This window comes from Rhinoderma darwinii, chromosome 4 (assembly GCF_050947455.1).
Source record: "Rhinoderma darwinii isolate aRhiDar2 chromosome 4, aRhiDar2.hap1, whole genome shotgun sequence".
Taxonomy (NCBI): domain Eukaryota; kingdom Metazoa; phylum Chordata; class Amphibia; order Anura; family Rhinodermatidae; genus Rhinoderma; species Rhinoderma darwinii.
Window position 1 is genome coordinate 400,192,403 of NC_134690.1, and position 20,163 is coordinate 400,212,565.

At 44.5% G+C, this 20,163-nt stretch overlaps 1 protein-coding gene across 3 annotated transcripts; it reads right to left on the bottom strand.

Annotated features, from left to right (window-relative positions):
* Positions 1 to 623: 623 nt before the first annotated feature.
* On the bottom strand, positions 624 to 19,815 carry LBH (LBH regulator of Wnt signaling pathway). 3 transcript variants are annotated; one of them, XM_075863441.1, is made up of 3 exons: positions 19,627 to 19,815; positions 12,829 to 12,925; positions 624 to 2,948 (listed from the first exon to the last, which is right to left on the bottom strand). In XM_075863441.1, exons 1-3 carry the CDS (start codon positions 19,650 to 19,652, stop codon positions 2,760 to 2,762), a joined length of 312 nt encoding a protein of 103 aa, XP_075719556.1. In that variant the 5' UTR covers positions 19,653 to 19,815; the 3' UTR covers positions 624 to 2,759. The 3 variants fall into 3 exon arrangements, with proteins under 3 accessions (XP_075719556.1, XP_075719557.1, XP_075719558.1); XM_075863442.1 differs by lacking the exon at positions 19,627 to 19,815 and adding an exon at positions 18,061 to 18,244; XM_075863443.1 differs by lacking the exon at positions 19,627 to 19,815 and adding an exon at positions 14,485 to 14,537.
* Between the last annotated feature and the right edge of the window lie 348 nt (positions 19,816 to 20,163).

A 20,163-nucleotide genomic window follows, 5' to 3' on the forward strand; every position in this document is an offset into this window, starting at 1 on the left:
ACTCTATTCTGTCTATAGACCTGTGGAATATGGCGGCGCTCAAGTAAAAAAACTATGCTAAAATTCAGTGAGGCTCTGGTTTTGCACACGTTTCAAAAAGTTTACAATATAAAATTAGAAAAAACATATGGTGTGTATTATTGCATCAGAGGCCAACAAAAGTAATACCAGAAAATTTGATAAGCGAGTTCCTGGAATCCACTTAAATGTTATGCCTTTTCCAAGCTAACAAATGCTATCCGAAAAAAGGTAAAAAAAAACAAAACTTTTTCACCCAGAAAGAAGTTATATTGATAACATGATTTCTTTTTTAGTTACTATGTAGCTTGCCTAAACCAAACCTGTAGGACTGGTCTCCCAAGATCCTCTAAGACTGTTCTAGGTGATGTATTGTCCATAAAACCAAAAAGTTTTGTTTCAGGACTTTGCAAACCCACAACCTGACCAAGCCTCCCTGACCAGTGATTGATGAGCCCCAGCCAGCAGTCACTTACCATATTCAGCACAATGTCAGTCTGCTTTTTCTCACTGGTACAGGCAGAGAATACAGTAGTGGTGGTGAAGGGGGAAAAAGAAGGGGTGCAACTCTCACCCATGCAAAGAAAAACACAACATTGTCTGAGTTGGAAAGCAATTTGAAACGTTTTATTTATTTACAACTGTCACAGTGACAAAAGTTATTGAAAAAAAATAAAATAAAATAAGCTAGCATCTCCCTGAGCCTCAAATTACAGAAATATATATATATATATTTATATATAACTATTATACAACAGAGTTTACTCGAGTGCTTTTTGTTCGCAGACATTTGTAACAAATGGAAATATACAATACTCTCGAAAAAGGAAAAACCAAAATTAGACAAAACGCAAAATAGATCCCTCCACCGAGCCGACTAAGCTTTTTTTTTTTTCGAGAGATCAGTAGAACCTTTAATGCTTGTTGGACGCCAAAGCATGATGGAAGTCAAGAGGTCTCAGTGGATTGTCACTACGTATCTACTGGACCAGCACAATTGTATCAAGTTCAATGCAGTTTACGGCACATCTGTTTCACCCATTGGTGATGCTCATTAACACTGGCGCCCTTACCCAAAACCATTCGTGAACCATGAAAAAAAAAATAAACCTATGCTATGACCTGGAGACCTTTCGGCTGGTGATGAAGACGAATTGAAGATGCAGACACTACCACTAAATAGACATTTTCCAGGTACCTTTTTAACGTGCCACTTGCAAGATACATGAGAAAGAAAGAGCTCTGGAATTGGACATAGAGCACAGAAATTATTGCTGTATAGTCATTAAAAGAAAAAAAGGAACCGGTCTACAGGACAACGAACAATCTAGTAATGTGTGCCAGAGTAGGCAATCTCTCCTCCATAGCCACCGGCATTTTAGACGGAGGTATTTTTCAATTCAATGGCTAGGAAAGTATTTTCTAAAAAAAAAAAAAAAAAAAAGGCTTGAACAGAGCATAAATATGGTTTAGTAAAGGGCAACGATGGGTCACGCAAAAGGCATTTCGCATTGTGAATGTGGGATTTCTCTGAAAGAGACAGATGTGTATTTTTAGAGCTGTCGTTATCAATCAGATTCAACGTCACACCCTTAGAAATCATGAATAGTGTCCTTTGAGGGAACAAACAATGGGCCATGACCCCCCCAAACACCCTTGAGGACATTGTGGACTTGACATGGAAAATGTATCCGGATGACAAAATATTAGACCTTTAATGGACCTCTCAAAAAGTGCCGTTACAAGTACATTACTCAATGCCTGCCCCTTCAATTTTGGCAATCTTTTCCACTCAAATAATGGTATTCCACTAACCAAATAAAATTGCTTTTCACCATAAGACGGCTAAAATCTACCCGCATTCAGTGATGGATGGACCAAGACGGGTGGTCATGCCAAAGACACCAATTCTATGACTTGTAGAAACTGCTGAGCACGTCCAACATAACGCAGTGATACACAAGATGGCCATTTTATTTAGAACGGAAGCGCAATGTTTTTGTTTTTTCTTCAATACTTTAAATACTCATCTACAATGTTGACATGGAACCCTACAAAGTTTTACTGTAAGTCAAGGAACACACCAACATTTCATAGTACAGGACAAATACATTACAATATTGCATCCCTGTACACATTGATGAACACTGGTATTAATACTACAGAGACAGATTCCACTTTTTGATCCAATTACAAATAGTTACGACACATTGATGACATAAAACTTGTCGGGAGTGGAGTCAAGGTGTACACAGCCAGTTCACCAGATGATGACTTTGGTTGGCATAGATTGTAATTGGTAACAGTTACCAGAATTGCATCAACTAAGACTCCGGTTGCTGGACAGTATGACGAAACATTCAGATGGAGAAGTGACGAGTTGACCTTTTGTTCTTCGAGAAGTCCGTTTTCTTAATGGTCGTTGAGTCTGTGTCTCTGTCCAAAGAATTCCTTCTTACTTAAATCTAAGACTATCACTGCATCTAGCCTTGGAAAAACCTCAGATAATATTCTAATGATTGAATAAAAAAAAAAGCAAACACTTCTTCAAGACTTCGGGCTTTTAATCACAATGAAGGCTGGATTCTTTCACCGAGAGGAAAAATTAAAAAAATTAAAATAAAGACTCATCACAGGTGCATCTTGGAATTTGTCATCATAAACAAAATCCTTCCTAACCGATTCATAGTAGGCCCATTAATGGGTAATTTCTCTTCCAAATGACGATGGTCATCACGTGATTACTGCTCATTGTTGTCTTTCTTTTGTGTATCGCAGTTTGATTCCTTCTCTTCTTCCACCAGGAACTCTTCTGGAGGCCATCTCAGTTCTCCACTCTCCACATCTCCCTCGGTGGGTTCCACCACAATGGAGGGAAGTCGATCCTTCAGTTTGCAGCATCTTTCGAAGTCTGAAGGATCAGGGAAGATCTGAAAGAAAAAACAAGGGAAAGGGTCAACTCTATAATAAAGACAATAGAAGTTCTCAAAAAGTTTACATCATGCCCAAAGTAGAGGTAATGGCAAGGAAGAAATTGGTTTAGGCATTGCCAAAACATTTTTGAAGGTTTATCCAAGACAGACATTGAACTACTGCATTGTCCCTACAAAATATTTTCTTTTGGGACTGGGGAAGGATATTCTGGTCACTAGTGCCTTAGTCTCATGACTGCACATTAGACTCTACAGTAACAGTCTGCAACCTGTGGCTGTCAGGACATCCTGAAAGTTGTAGTTTCACAACTGCTTGAGATCCAGAAGATCATATCAATAGGAGTTGCCCCAATAGAATGGTCTCCACCAACTCACAATTTAATTGGTGGTGGCAGTATTATTTTCTCCACCATAAGCCCCCCCCCCCCCCCATCACTTTTTATGTAGATTTTTATGGTCATGTGTGGAGGTCCTCTTAGTAATAAATGTTTCCATTTCCGATTTGGTAACTCTACAGGAGAAATCACTACTTTCTTTTCTACCCCCCTATGCAAATTAGTTATGCAGGAGTCCTGCTTCGGCTTGACATGTGAAGACGGTGGTAGTTACTCATTAAAGTTCTCCTAGCCAGGACTGAAGATACGTCCAAGCTGGCATAGGGACCCAGCATCAAGGGTAACACTAAAAGGAGGGTGGAGTGTAGGCAAGAAAAAGTAAACTCCTTTAAAGCTGACCATACACTTTAGAATGGTCGGTCGGCTGCCAGCTATTCCCCCGATCACCCATACACGCTTGGTTCATGCACCTGTTTTCAATGAGTAGAGGGAAATAAGCCGCTGCCAGACACCTCTGGCTGAGGCCTACCTCTACCAGAAAAAGGAAAGGCATGTTGCAATCCAACATGCTCAATCCTTTTTTACGCCTACATCTGCCGTCAGGGGGAAAGTCGGGACACCGACCTACATATTAGAAAGTCGACTGGCTTATCGAAATTGGCTCTTTTCTGTAGGACTTGTCGTTCATGGTTGGTCTATAAAGGTGGCTCTAAATGACAATTCGCTAATCGAACGCCTTGATCGGCGGCTTCTATTGATGGGAAGAAGATCTGTTTGGTATGAACGACTTTCTAAAGACTGCACAAGATTGACCTCTCAAGATATCGGCCTTCGATAGTCACATCTCATACATCTTCAGATCACAAAAAAGCAGTCGGCAGAATACGATCTAATTCAGCTTTTTCAGCCAAACAACATTTCCAAAATTGGCAAGATTTATGCCAAGTCTGAGCGTAAGGAAGGACCACACAGCATATGTGCACCATCTCCAGTTCAGTTTGACATATGCCGTTCGAGGGTAATGACCCTTGTGACCGTCACATTTCCCCAGAGTTAAAAATGGCACTTCTTAATCTCGGCATTTCCATTGTAATCTACGCACATTCCTATTTCCGGTCAGACAGGCTGCCTGTTTTCAGAGGTCTTACACAACCCTTTTGATGTTACACAATCTGTTGATTTTTTTTTATTTTTTTTTTAATAGTTTTGCTTTTCCAAAATAAAATTTGGGAACTTTTTGATTTTCAAACTTTTTCCATTTAGTTGGGAAAATATTTTTGGCTGTAGTCTGGACATTACCACCCAATACTCACTGAAGGACACCGCAAAGTGCAAACCAAATCAGGAAAATACAACAACCCCCACTCCATGGACACGGTGGGGGAGGCCACCAAACGACAGTGGATGTTCTAGGTCTGTTTTCCGAGAGTTAAAACCATAAGCTGCATTTTTCCCATATAACAAACAATTCTGTCTCCTCCGAGCTTTGTGTCCTAGTTAGAAGATTAGGACCTGTCAACACGCCGAGGCGTGACAAAGACCTTGATGAAAGATTAGCAGAGAATGTGAAAGAGGAGAGAACATGAATTAGAGACCTTAAATATTCCAAGAAGTCATTGATAGAAGTTTCCACCAGGCGGCTATGACAGCAGAGAGTCTATAGGCCACCACTGTAGGATTGCCACCACTGTAGGATTGCCACCATCAAGATGACCACGTCTTCATACCCTATAAGGGTTTATAGAAATCAGAGGCGCTTTCTCCTTTTAGAGTGGTAATACCACGTACCTATATGTAAGTGCCGGCAGCTTTCCTTAGACCATAACAGCCAATTGCCGGTAGAGCTGCGTTAGGACAAACCCTTTAAGTTCCAACATTAATACTGGAGATACACATGAAACTTATCCTTTAAGTAAACGGATTAGGAAAGTTTTCAGATTTTAATGTACCCATCCAATCTCTTACTTTTATGGGGAGAGAAGATCACTTGACATTACAGGCCGCAAAGCCTGAGGCCTCATGCACGCGACCGTAGTGTTTACGGTCTGCAAATACAGATCCGTAGTCATCCACATATCTGGGACGTGGTCAGCAAATACGGTCCGTAGTTATCCGTGGTTATGGATCCACAAAAAAAAAAGGCTACAAATGAGGTCACCAACATGTCCCAACCCCTTGTAAAGGTCAAATGATCGCACAGGCGGAAACTTCTTGGGGATTCCCCTGACGTCGCATAGCAACGCCATCGCAATGACGGACGGCTATGGATGCACTATAGACTTCTATGGGCGAGTCCGTGCCGCAATTGCAGACAGGAATAGAACTTGTTCTAAATTTTATGGATCATTTCCAAGGCACGGACATACGGCTTTCCGTGGCCAATAGAAATGAATGGGTCCACAATTTAATTTGTAATTACGGATGAAAACGAGAGTCCTGTGCATGAGGCTGCACTACTGAGATTCTGACAAAGACATTACCATTTATGAATTCTGTTGTGTGATGTGGATTCAGACCATCAACTACATCAACATACACAAGTCCTACCCGGCTTGAAAAGTGTGGATTTTGTGTGTGACCATTGATTTGGTAATTCTGATCTACACAAGGTCTCAATGAAAACATAACAGAAAACCGAAAGAGGACATTTCAATAGAATTTTAGTAGTGCAGCCTCAGGCTTTCGGCCTGTAATGTCAAATCATCATCTCTCAGATATTAACAGGTAGGTCTCCTCTCCAGGCAGGGTGTACAGGAATCCCTACCCTCAGCATCTCCATGACTCCTCACAGTATGGGTATGTTCACACAGAGTTTTTTTCCAGGCAGAAAATTCTGCATCAAAATTGCGTTTGGAATTTTGAGGCAGATTTTGATCTGCCTGCACGTCGCTTGCCGCATTTTTCAAGGCGTTTTTCGCTCGCGCCCATTGAAATACGCTTTCTCTGCCTCCCATTGATGTCAATGGGAGGTCAGAGACGTAAACGCCTGAAGATGGGACATGTCGCTTCTTTTTTCTGTGAGACTGTTTTTCCGCTCGCTGGAAAAATCGCCTCCGCCTCGCATTGAAATCAATGGGAGGTATTTTCGGATGTTTTTTGGCACGTTTTCCACGTCAAAAAACTTTGAACTGACCCTATTTTCAGAAAGATATTTGGCAGAGATGACCTCTACCTGCCCAATTCATTCGTTAGGTAGACTGCACCCTGTGAAGAAAGAACACAACTCCCTGTACTAAGATTCAAGGGAGGGTGGGGGGCGGGACGGGTACAGTTTTAGAAACTTGAAGGTCCACGGTATTAACCCTAAAAGGGCTGTCTAGCCTTATGTAAATTGATTAAAGAGAAATGAAGCTCTCTCATATACTTTGTTTCAGTTTACCTACACTAATACATTGTAACACTCAGCTGTGGGAGCAGAAAAAAGGGCAGGATAGGTTTTCAGGCCTCTGAATGTTAACAGATGCACCTATTCATTGATCACAATCAGAGATCTTGAAATTGGTGAAAAATTAATAAAGTATATTAGACGGTTGCAGGACTATTTACTACACGCTGATTAAAAATAATATGTCTAAGAGAGGTCTTTAATGAGGCGGCTTTTACGCTGCAGCGACCAGGCTCGGTCAGACATGTTGACAGTTTCCTCCTTTTGACAAAGGAAAGGTGTTCTGTAAATAGGAAATCCACAGCTGTGGTGCAAGAATTAGACACGCCAAGCCGAAAATGAAAAACAACGCAGAAAGAGACCCAGGAAACGTCACTGCAAAGGGTGCGACATACAACACCGGATGACAGGATTCATAGCAGTAATGTGACAGGGACATCAACAAAGTAATGGGGGTAGCAGTGGCGCATGCAGGGGGGGGGTCCAGTTGCCCATAAACCCCCTGGAGGCCCTAACATGCAGTTGGACTCCATTGCATCATAGGACGTGGATAAAATGGTGTGCCGGCGATGCAAGGGAACCATCATTTACCTTCCCCACCAATCAGCACTTTTCTTTTGATGCAGTCGGCGCTAGGACCTCATCACGATACCTGCGTTGTCCTGCTGGAGCAGGCCAGGTCAGAAGAGTCCAGGCCTGCATCGGTGAATGGGGACATGGGATTGGGGGCAGGTGATCGTGGCACTATCCGCAGGGGGGCAGCGCGTGGCACTATCCGCAGGGGGGCAGCGCGTGGCACTATCCGCAGGGGGGCAGCGCGTGGCACTATCCGCAGGGGGGCAGCGCGTGGCACTATCCGCAGGGGGGCAGCGCGTGGCACTATCTGGTTTTTACGGTATGACTAGTGGTCATCGCATATCCACTAGCCCAGCCCTTTATATTTCAAGCTCTAATCTAAAGGGCTCAGCTGGTGGATACGTGCAGACCACTACTCATAGCAAAAAAACAGTAGCGGAAGTATGGCAAAAATGACTAGATATATGGATTTGGAAACCTTTAAAAATCCGGCATTTGCCCCTGGGTAGGGGGGAGGCATCGCCAAACATCTAGTTGTTGTGCTGGCCGGCATGGTTGTCTAGGATTATACAGAAGAGGCTGGACGCGGCCCGCAGGGATTAAGGGAAGCCGACATGACCGTCCTGGTAGGGAAAGGGTTAATTAGGTGAGGGAGAGTTGGAAGGAACTGGAGGAGGGACGGGGAGGAGTTAAGGGGGACGGGGGGGCCGTTACTGCGCTTCCCGCTGTTTCTCGGCATTGAGCCGGAAGCAGCGGGAGGAGTAACACAAGAACAGTAAGCTCCCACCCTCCCGCCCTTGGTTTTGTTACTCCTTAGGTCTTATGTACGTCCGTCTATGAGCGTTGTGTTTTATTTGTGTGCTTATCTAACATGTTTTTCTTTTTCCCGGAGTAGGTTCTGTTGTCATGGCAGCTGGCGGGGGGAGTCCTTGAGGCCAGTCAGTACAAAATGGTGGGGGGGTCGCATCGGGGGTATGCGTCCCCCAAAAAAGGTACATGGTTGAAGACTTCATCGGGTGTTATCCCTTTGAAGTGGTCTTCTGGTAGAAGGTATATCACTTGAAGGCTTCATCGGGTGTTATCCCTTTGAAGTGGACTTCTAGTGGTCGGTATATCACTTGAGGGCTTCATCGGGTGTTATCCCTTTGAAGTGGACTTCTAGTGGTCGGTATATCACTTGAGGGCTTCATCGGGTGTTATCCCTTTGAAGTGGACTTCTAGTGGTTGGAGCCATCTGCAGAGGTGAACGGTGCTTCCGAGCTGGTTTACGGCTGGAGGCAATTGGTGGTTTGCAGATGGCTAATTCGGTGTGTTCTTAAAAAGGAACATCTGAAGGGGCTTCAAGGACTTCCTCTGCTCGGGTTAATGTTAACGTTAAATTGTTATTTACGATTCTGACCCATGTTGGGTCATGTGAATTATTAGGAGGAATTCTCTGGCGGATTCCTAACTAGTTATCCGAATGTTTCGGATTTAAATTGTTTTTATAAAACTGTGAAATTAATAAACGGCTGCTGTGGCCATTTCACATCCAACCTCGGTGTCACGTGTCTTTACTAAAGTGGGGGTGGGGGGATAGGATGATCTAAGGTTAACGCACGACTCTACCTAGGCAGGTCAAGGGTGACTAAGCCTTAGTCTGTGCATGTGGAGGTTACTGTATGGCAGCACAGCATATTACGGAACCGTAGCACCCTATGTGCCGCGGTGACTAACACAGTGGGGAGTACCCCTGCAATACGGCATGTGATTGAGCGCGCCATGACCTACATGGAGGTACAGAGAAGAACATGGGGCCTGATTTATTAGAACGGACCCGGTTTTCCATAGCAACCAATTAGAGCTCAGCTTTCTAAAACTTCTGAAAAATGAAAACTGCGCTGTGATTGGTAGTTTGTGTCAGACAAATCTGTCTAACAAGAAAACTGACCTAGTTGCCTATAGCAACCAATCAGACCTCTGCTTTCACTTCTTAAACGGCTCTGGAAAAGTTAAAGCCGAGCTCTGATTGGTTTCTATGGGCAACAAGGACTGTTTTACTAAATTTGGGCCTCATTTCTCAAAACCGTCTGATATCTCAAACTGAGAAAAAATGGCCTTGTTGTCCACAACCAATCAGAGCTCAGCTGTAATTTCTTGAACTGCTCTGGAAAAATGAAAGCTGCTCTGTGATTGGTTGCTATCGGCAACAAAGTTTTGTTGTTAGGCAGTTGATAAATGGGGCCTATTGCTGCCGTATTACAGATTCATACAACACATCTGTAATACGGCCATGTGCACGGGCCTGACATGCAGTGAATTCAGAAATCTATGAATGTTCATCCAGCGCTTCCTGGTTCATGAATAGAATGCTACAACTACAGTAGAGACTGACACAGTCAAAGGCAGAGAGGGCTAATGTAAAAAGATGGATGACAACCACTTGTCTGTAGGGCGTTTTCACTCAGACAGATGAGAAAAATATGATTAAATTCCCTTCTATGAATTTGTCATTGTGAAGATCATTTTTTTTTTCTTTAGGGGGAAGTCTAAAGAAAAAAAAAAAAAAAAAAAAAAAGGACCTGAGCAATTCTATATACATTAATGCTAAAGAGTCCTCCACCCCCCCCCCTAGAATTTAATGTGCATTCCCCTTTAAGAAACTGCACTGACAATAGACAATGACAAGTCCCATTTATTCCGATAACAAATCTAAATTAAGCATCTCGGGAAGGAGCGCAGCGTCCGTGCCAGATTCTTCGAAATCTGCTTGTCCTCAGGCCTTTCATGCACAAGCGAGCGAATCTCATTAACACGAGCAATAAACATAAAAACCGCAGTTTCATTCATAATAACTTCGCTGTTTCTAGAAATTCTGACAGCAGCGCAAACCTTCAGTAACTGCATCTACACAAGGCCGCCATGCATTAGTGATGTCAAGACTACAGGATCGTAAAACCCCAAAAACTAAAATTTGATTCTAATAATTTTTTGATCTTGGGAAGATTTTCATATGAACGCAACAAACGTCTTAGGCTGCGTTCACATATGCGTCAGGGCTCCGTTCCGACATTCCGTTGAAGTTTTCCGTCGGAACGGAAACCAAACGGAAACCAACTACGCTATTGATTCAGTCAAAACGACGGAACCCCTGCACAAAGCAGACAAACGGAAACCATTTGCACCGGATCCATCACCATTGAAATCAATGGTGATGAAAACGTATGGTTTCCGTTTGTGTCAGTCAGGGCTCTGTTCTGACAAAGCTCCAACGGAACTTCGGAACGGAGCCCTGACGCAGATGTGAACGCAGCCTTAGGGCCTGTTCACATCAGCGTTGGCTTTCCGTTCCGGGGTTCCGTCGGGTGAACCCCGCAACGGAAAGTCAAACAAACCACAGCTTCCGTTTTCGTCACCATTGATGTCAATGGTGACGGAAACATTGCTAATGGATTCCGTTCATCACCATTCCGGCAGGTTTCCGTTGTAATGACGGAATCAATAGCGCAGTCGACTGCGCTATTGATTATGTCAGAAAAACGGAAACCTGCCGGAATGGTGATGAACGGAAACCATTAGCAATGTTTACGTCACTATTGAAATCAATGGTGACGAAAACAGAAGCTGTGGTTTGTTTGACTTTCCCTTGCGGGGTTCACCTGATGGAAACCGCCGACGACGGAACCACGGAACGGAAAGCCAACGCTGATGTGAACCGGCCCTTAGATGAAGGCTACAGTTGAGCTGCTTTCTAACGCCACCGATACATGGAAGATCAGACAACGAGCCAAGTAGCGGAGATTAGTTATCCGCACGACGAGCCCCATCCTACTCAAAGCACAGACGAGACATGTCCAGCCTAAACCTGGCCACAAACCCAAGATAGATTATGCAGCCAAAATCCATCTTCCCCCAACATCCCCCATGATCTGAATCCTCAGCTTAACCAAAGTGACTGGTAATCTCTATAGAGGGAGATAAGTAGCTTCAGAGATGTCTGGCAGCTGCTTATCTTGGAAGAAGAAAATATCAAATAGTCTGGATGTTCCCATTGAAAGATTGACAATACCAGAGCCCGGGTGCGACTGCTGCCTCTGTGCCCCCTATAGTTACACCCTGGCAGTATTAAAAATGGCACATGGTATGTGGGGGCCTGGTTACAAATTTTGCATTGGGGCCCAAGTGCTTCAAGTTACACCTGTTTGCCCACCTAGCCCTGTATCCAAACATTCTGGCCAAGAAGAGTGACTTGTCGGTGCTCCCCGGCACATGCCCCCCATCCGATGCCGCGTCCTAAGTGTAATATTCGATACCCCCCGTGACACTTTACCAGCAGTGGATGGATTTTTGTCACCACCCGATACGTAAATATGGCATTTCATGACCAATGCCCAAGGAGGGATGAATTACTTTTGTGCCATTTGTTCTAGTAAAGCTCGAGCTACACGGCAATGCGCGGTCACACACCGGGCATGGTCAGATCGCGCGTCTACCATGACCTGATCGCAATGATTTCCTTTTGCAAAAAAAAAAATATATATTTTTTTTAAACAAAACAAAAACAACCTCGGATGGGCGCAAAAAAATACATCGTAGTTGGATTTTGTTTTCCATTCGCCACAAAGTAACTCCCAATTATTTTCTTTTACGACTGGGAACCATTGCAGTAGTACGATTTGGCCACAATCGCAAGTCTATGTGTAGCCCGGGCAATGATGAGGAGACCCTCAATCCTCCCGACTTCTGTAACCTTACAAATCCTACTCCGCTTTTCCTGGGAAAGCTGGGTTATCACTAATAGGCAGCTAAATCTACATGGTAATGCAGTTACGAATGAGCCTCGTATGTATAGATCCATAAGGTAGATTTGCCATTCAGGACTACAGAAAAGCTGTGTGTCAAGCCTTGTTGGAGCTGTGTCGCACATCACCCAGCTTTCCCAGAGACATACAGGCACATGTCTAAAGTTCTTCTCTTACTGGACACCATAACCGAAAGAGCAGACATTACAGTTCTACCGGGGTGTCACCTAACTTTCCCAGATTCCTGAATAGCAAATATGACCAGTTATGGGTGGATACATTCCATTCTCTTGCGGAGTTTGGGAAAACAAGGAGACAATCGTTGTATAATCCAACAGCAGTTCAGTGATTTTGACCATATAGGAGTTTGGGAAAGTTAGGTGATAAACCAATATGGCTGTCATTAGTTGTCTTGTTTACTACCCAGCTTTCCCAAAAACAGAATTCTAGGCAGCCGTTTCTTCGTTATCGCTGAATTAAAAAACTGGGTGAAAATACATACAATACAGAACTATTACAACTTGAAAAGGGGATCTCACCCAGCTTTCCCAGTCTCCAGAATGGCAAATATCATTGACACATTTCAGGTTACTCACTACATAGGCGTGTGACAACCGCTGTAATGGTGGCCATATTGGTTATCTATCCCACGAAACACACCTGTACACAAGACGACTTAAGGATTCGATGGAATTGACGCTTCTTAAAGTGAAGCAAGTTTTAGAACACAAGACGCCACCAAAATATCTACAAAGGCCGCAAACTCCGCACAGAAGCGGCGCAAATATCTCGGAACGTACCTGATAAGAATCTTTGCGAGGGCTTAAACCAATCTCGTCCATGGGTTGAGTGTTCATTATAACCTCCGTCATTTCAGCTGATCTCAAGTAATCAGTGCTGCAAGAAGAAGAAATTCATTAAAATCCTTGTCCTCCGTTTTAAGTACACAGCAAGGTTTCAAGATAATCCACCAAAATGTTGACTGGACAAGTATTTCCTCCACTTCGGTCATGAAAATAAACCGCACTTTAGAATGAAAACTTCTGCAGTTTCCAATGTCTTAATTCCCAAGATCTCTGCTTGCTGCGGGTGAACGAAAACATTCATAGTTTACATTCAGGGGCTCAAAGTCTGTCCAGATCACGCGGCAGGCATTTGTGTAGTCTCTGAAACACTAAGAAGTCCTGCAGCTGTTTAAGCAGAACATGTCCATGACCTATCCTGACTAAGGCTGGGGCTACACGGCGACTTTGGCTGCGACACAGGTTTCCCCGCCACATCATACCTAATGAAAGTCAATGTGGCCGCGTTGCGACTCCCGGGTTGCCGCAGGAAATCCAAACTTCCTAAAATTCTTGCAACTGTCGGGTCGCAGTCACCTGCGGGTCGCAATGCAGCCACACTCCTTATTACATGCGATACAAGCGGGGGCTCAGTGGTTTTTGGCCGAGCGACCTGTGCCGCGTCAGAAGTCGCCATGTAGCGATAGCATTAACCATGTGCGCACTTGGAATGTATCAATGTTGGTAAAAATAGTGAGGAATTGAAACACAAAGTATATGGGAAAGCATAAAAATAAGGCTCTGTTCGCATCTTCGGAGCCTCCGTTGCAGATCCCGTCATATTTGCCAGACAGAATAGCGCAGCATGCTTTGCTATTTTGTCCGGCACAAACTGACGGAAACCATTAAGGATCAAGGGATCCGGCACTTCCATGTTTCTAATTTCTCTGGTCATATGATGGTACAGAAAAGCTGAAAAAGAGCAAAATGTGAACCCAGCCTTATAAGCTCCGGGCCACTTGCAGACGTAATATTTTATAGCCGAAAAACCTTCCACAGTCCTGGACTGAAACCCATAACAAAACTTGTTGCAGAGCATCGCCCATACCTGCTCCAACTCTCGATCCTGGTCCCAGCTGGTACATCAGTGCCAGCATTGGTTCCAGTGCCAAGGTTGTTGAAACAATAGGCCAATGTCTTATAAGATCTGATTGGAGCTGCCACAGCGATCAGCGGATCACCATGGGTCCAGGTCCCCAAGCAAACGGCTGATTTTGCCAGGGGCCACTGCAGGAGAAATGTAGGATTACATGGCGGCCATGACTGAAAATCTTACAGAGCAGCTCTCAGTTTTGGCTCAGAGGGAGTTCCTGATATAGACAAGATACACTTCATCATAATCAGTGGTCCATTTTAAAGGGGGACTTCCATCTAAATTGACCTTCAGACAAGTCCAACATCGGTGATGTCACATGAGTTTGGAGCACCATAGATTCCAAAAACAAAGGGGGTTATCACCCCGAGTAGACCACTCAAGACTCTGCTCGGAGATTTCCGTCACTACAATGATATATGTGAGAAGATCACATTAGGTAGAATTCCCCTTTAAGAAGCGATCTAATATTTTAATGTATTATCTAGAACAATTAATAGATTCTCTAATATACAATATACTTTTTCCCCTTTATTTATAAAAGATATAATAGATTTATGCTCGAAGACTGAAGCAGGACATCGTACTAAAACCACAAAGGCCTCATTTATCAGAACAGGCCCTGTTGCCCATAGCAACCAATCAGAGATCAGCTTTAATTTCTTTAACTGCTCTGGAAAAATGAAAGCTGAACACGGATTGGTCGCTATGGGTAACAAGCCCAGATTTACTACCAGACCGTTCTGACCAATGAGGCCCAAAGTTATACAACCTTCCGGAAAGATCTTTTATATCTTCTTCGCTAACTTCTCAGTCTATCTAAGTCAATATGATGAGTAATCTTTATAAAAATGACTAATACTTTATATCATATCTCCAGCGCTGAAGCCATAATTATTTACATCCATTTGTGACAATATCAGCCGCTTCCTCTTATAATGCTGCTGAACTATTATAAGCTGCCGTCTATAGGTGTAGTGGCCTTTTAAGGTGTTTACTTGCTGCAGAAATGTCAAACATCTCATGGTTTGTCCGTTCCGTCACTAGAAAACAAGGACATGCCGCAGAACACCCACTGTCAGCCATTCATCAACCCCAGAACAATAGACTGAGGCGCAGGAACTGGATTTATTGCAGAATCTATACACAACCCCACACCTTACCCAAACACGCTGAAGATCATCCATTATAGGTCACAAACAAGTTTTTTTAAGAATAGTATCTCAAGACTGATCTCTCCAAAGACAAAGCCCTAGTCATGGAGAAAACCTTCAAAGAGCCAAATGGAAAGTAAACGGCAACGTTACCAGGCTGCGGAGCAAGAAAACGACAATGAACGAAATAGCCGCTCTGGATAGCTATTTACTTAAAAATGACTAATAAATACTAGACCGGGTCATTTAAAAACGCTATATGGTTAACAAATAATCGACTGACCCTACAGAACAGCCATATTGTCTACAAACGTTCATACACTGGGACCTACAGAATTGCTATACAGTATACATACGTACATATACTGGACAGACCCTACAGAGCCACTAAAAGATCTACACATGCACATATACTGGACCGACGCTACAGAGTAACTAAGATTACATATGTACATATACTGGACTGAGGCTACAGAATCCCTGTATGATTACATACGTACACTGGACTGGCGCTACAGAGTCACAAAGATTACATACGAACATATACTGGACTGACGCTAGAGTCCCTGTAAGATTACATACGTACATATACTGGACTGACGCTACAGAGTCACTAAGATTACATACGTACACTGGACTGACGCTGCAGTCACTAAGATTACATACGTACACAGGACTGATGCTACAGAGTCACTGCAAGATTACATACATATTCTGGACTGACGCTACAGAGTCCCTGTAAGATTACATACGTACACTGGACTGACGCTACAGAGTCACTAAGATTACATACGAACATATACTGGACTGACGCTAGAGTCCCTGTAAGATTACATACGTACACTGGACTGGCGCTACAGAGTCACTAAGATTACATACGTACACAGGACTGATGCTACAGAGTCACTGCAAGATTACATACATATACTGGACTGACGCTACAGAGTCACTAAGATTCCGTACATATACTGGACTGACGCCAGAGTCCCTGTAAGATTACATACGTACATATACTGGACAGACGCTACAGAGTCCCTGTAAGATTACATACGTACACAGGACTGACACTACAGAGTTGGGCCTTATTCACACGAACGTGTCCGTTTTGCGTGCAATAGGACATGCAATGAGTTTCACGCAGCGGACACGCTGCGTGAAATACACAATGTCTGAATGGTCCCAATGAATTGCATAGGTCCGTGTGACGTCCGTTGTTTTAACGCGCACAACAGACGTAAAATACGCTCGTGTGAATAAGGCCTCACTAAGATTACGTACATACACTGGACTGACACTACAGAGTCCCTGTAAGATTACATACGTACATATACTGGACTGACCATACTTGGCCACTATAAGATTACATACATACATATAACGGACTGTCACTACAGAGCCACTATAAGATTACATACATACACTGGACTGACCGTAATGGGCCACTATAAGATTACATATCAATATACTGACTGACCCTACAGAGTCGATATAAGAGATTATATACAGAACCACTATAAGATCTTCATATGTACATACAGACCTTACAGCCACTATATGGTCTAGATCTACATATGCAAAGAGGTTAAACTTGTCCTACAGAATCACTATATGGTCTATACCGATTCTTGGACAGGAACATATAGAACTCTATGGTCTACATTTACAACCAGTATAATTAAAAATATTTCATTTTAAACCAGACATTGGAAGAGACATCAATGTCATGGAGAAGCCTGACCCAAAGACAAGACTGGACATTCTGGAGAAGCACAATTGATGTGGTCACCAGGGGCCAGACTCCACTTGATGGCCTGTCCTAAAAGTGGTCCATGAAACCCAGGACTCTGTCTTCATAAAGAAGGTCATCCACGTCAATGGTCAGAGCTACGAGGGCAATTTTCAGCAGAGCACAACCGACGTTCAATCTGGAAGCCCAACGACAGTCTATAGAGGTTCCTAACTGGAGCTGCATCGCAAGTTCCAAAAGACTTTTTACGTTTCCTCACTACTGTGCGCAAACTTTCAGCTGGGTTGTTGAGCTACAGACAGCGAGTCAGCTCCCCAAACCCTGGGCACCGCTTAGATCCATCTCAATAGATTCAATCACGTGTCCATGCCTTGAGTTATCACTTTACAGCCCAAATAGCTAAATGACAAATTCAGCTCTGCTATATCATTGTCTAGAAGCTGCTCCCCTCAATGATGAACTGATGCGGTTGTTGGGGAACATCAGTCGCTAACTATTACTATGAGGGGTGGACAATCCCTTTAAGAAATTCCATACCGGACAATGGAGAACAGGAAAAAAAAATTTGATTGAACATTCCGGCACGTTTACACAAGACCTCTACAGGGAACTGATCAGAACCAGTTACTCAATGAAAATGAGGCCATCACTGATTCATCATGGCTGAGTGTGAATGAGGAGGTTGGCAGCGACAAGAACAGAACATTGCCATTCACGCTATATCGACCACGCAGATAGACGATGACATCATCTGCATAGCACCAATGTGGAGCCACCACCAGCCATAGCTTATCCTATGTATGGCAAGACGCACAACATAGGTCTAAACATACTACATAATAACCGTGCCGACAATGCCCAGCTCCATGCCCAGCATCTCCGCATATATTCCTGCAAAACATTGTCCCTAGTGGATGCAGCTCAGTGCCTCCTCCGGTTACAAATGGGCATTTTGCATTAAACATGCAGAAGACAAGATCAATGGTGCAGTTAATCTACCAGCACAAGACAGTCATGGGTGTCTGCAAAGTTCACCGCATGGAAAGAACAGGTCATTTCTACAGAAGTCTCATCTAACCCAATGGAACAGAGTCGGAGGTCTACCACTGCAGTTGTAGCAGTGCCGAATGTGGGGTAGAACTCATTAAAGCCACATTGCTTGCGCATCTTTATGATGGTGTACAAAAAAGGTTTACCTTCAGTCTATAGAGTTAACCTGGTGATCGGACCATAAACTGGACCAAATGGTAAATTCAGCTCTGCTACATTAGTCAAACTAAGCCCTGGCAAATGCGTAAACAAATGCAATTACTGTGGATCAGTGCCAGCTTATGGCAGTTATAAGAGCATAAAACCTTTATCCTGCCCATATCCAACTAGAGATTCTCTTATTTACAAATACAGAAACCCACAAGTAATATAAGTTCATGCCAATGCACGTCGGCCCCCGCAAGCCGCCCCTCTCCAACCAGCCTGCCCCACCGAGCAGCCCCTCTCCAGCCAGCCTGCCCCACCGAGCAGCCCCTCTCCAGCCAGCCTGCCCCACCGAGCAGCCCCTCTCCAGCCAGCCTGCCCCACCGAGCAGCCCCTCGCTACCCAGCCTGCCCCTCCGAGCAGCCCCTCGCTACCCAGCCTGCCCCTCCGAGCAGCCCCTCGCTACTCAGCCTGCCCCTCCGAGCAGCCCCTCGCTACCCAGCCTGCCCCTCCGAGCAGCCCCTCGCTACCCAGCCTGCCCCGCCGAGCAGCCCCTCGCTACCCAGCCTGCCCCGCCGAGCAGCCCCTCGCTACCCAGCCTGCCCCTCCGAGCAGCCCCTCGCTACCCAGCCTGCCCCTCCGAGCAGCCCCTCGCTACCCAGCCTGCCCCTCCGAGCAGCCCCTCGCTACCCAGCCTGCCCCTCCGAGCAGCCCCTCGCTACCCAGCCTGCCCCTCCGAGCAGCCCCTCGCTACCCAGCCTGTAGAAACACCACATTCCAAACTTAGACAAAGATAATAAAGGGAACAATGTAACAAAGAATTAACCGCTTACTTCTCTAGTGTCAGAGTCAATAGGCAATTAACTTCATCAAAAGAAAAGGCTCACAGAAAAGTATTCTCAAGGCTCCAGAACACACAATGCCCAGCTGCTACCCTGGAACATTATGAATGCCAGCTTGGCATATGGACAGCACCTCAGATTTCTACCTGAATAGCTAAATTGATACCAGGTGCCACCCACAGTCTACTGGGCACCATTAGATGATTGGACTCTAGAGGTCACTGTATATATCTCTTATAATAGTCTATAGCTGCATACAAGAGCCTACATTGCATCGCCCTAACATAAGGGAGCAGTAACCCTGTAACTACCAGAAACTTGTATTGTGCTGGTTAAAATTTCATTTTTACTTCCAAAACAGTAAAAAAAAAAAATAGACCAAAAATATTGTATTTTGGATCAGAACATGCAGGGACATAGCTAGGGGGGAGGCTACAGAGGCATGTGCCCCAGGTGCTAGTTGCCAGAGGGGAGTGCCAACAAGCCCCTTTGCCTTGGCCAGGAAATCTAGATACATAGAGTGCAGAAGACTGAACCTTTGCCCTGGGTGAAGAAAAACCAAAATACTGCTCTGAGAAGATGATCCGGGTCCCACATCCACCACACAAGGATCAAGTCCTATCTATTCTGCACGGTCCCCTCTCTGGAGACCCCCCAGGGGTCAGTAAAAACACAGCGCAGTCATGAAAGGGTTAATCCATAGGAAGCATCGAGCCTCTTACTTACCAAGGAATAGGGTAAAATACAGACATGAAGTCCCGAGAGGATGGGGGGAATTGTCGCAGCTTAAAGAGATCACACAATAGAGATGCACAAAAAGGGGTCCGGCTGCTGCAGTGGGGGGGGGTCTTCTAGATACAAAGCCAAGTAGGTGCAGCAAGAAATGAACAAGACCTTACTCTGCGAGCACTGAGGCACTCTGTCCCAGGCAGCATGGGCACCACTGGCTTATATAACATAGGGGGGTGTGGTTTCCCAATGACTCCGCCTCCATGTGCTGACGTCATCCAAAGCATGAATGGCCTGTGCTTGCAGCTCATCCCCTGGATACAATCAGCTTTGGAGTACATTCATGCTCACTCATCCCTCCTGCCCAATCACTGCTCACATCAACAATTACCTGCTGCTGGCGCTGCTATATCTATTTTTTCCTTCCTTTTCCCTGAGGTGGCTCTGCTCTTTGTTCAGCAATGTGAGAATGTATTTTTAAAGTCACCAATCTTTTGTCTGCAGCTCCCTCCCCCCTCCTCATTCCCGTCCCTT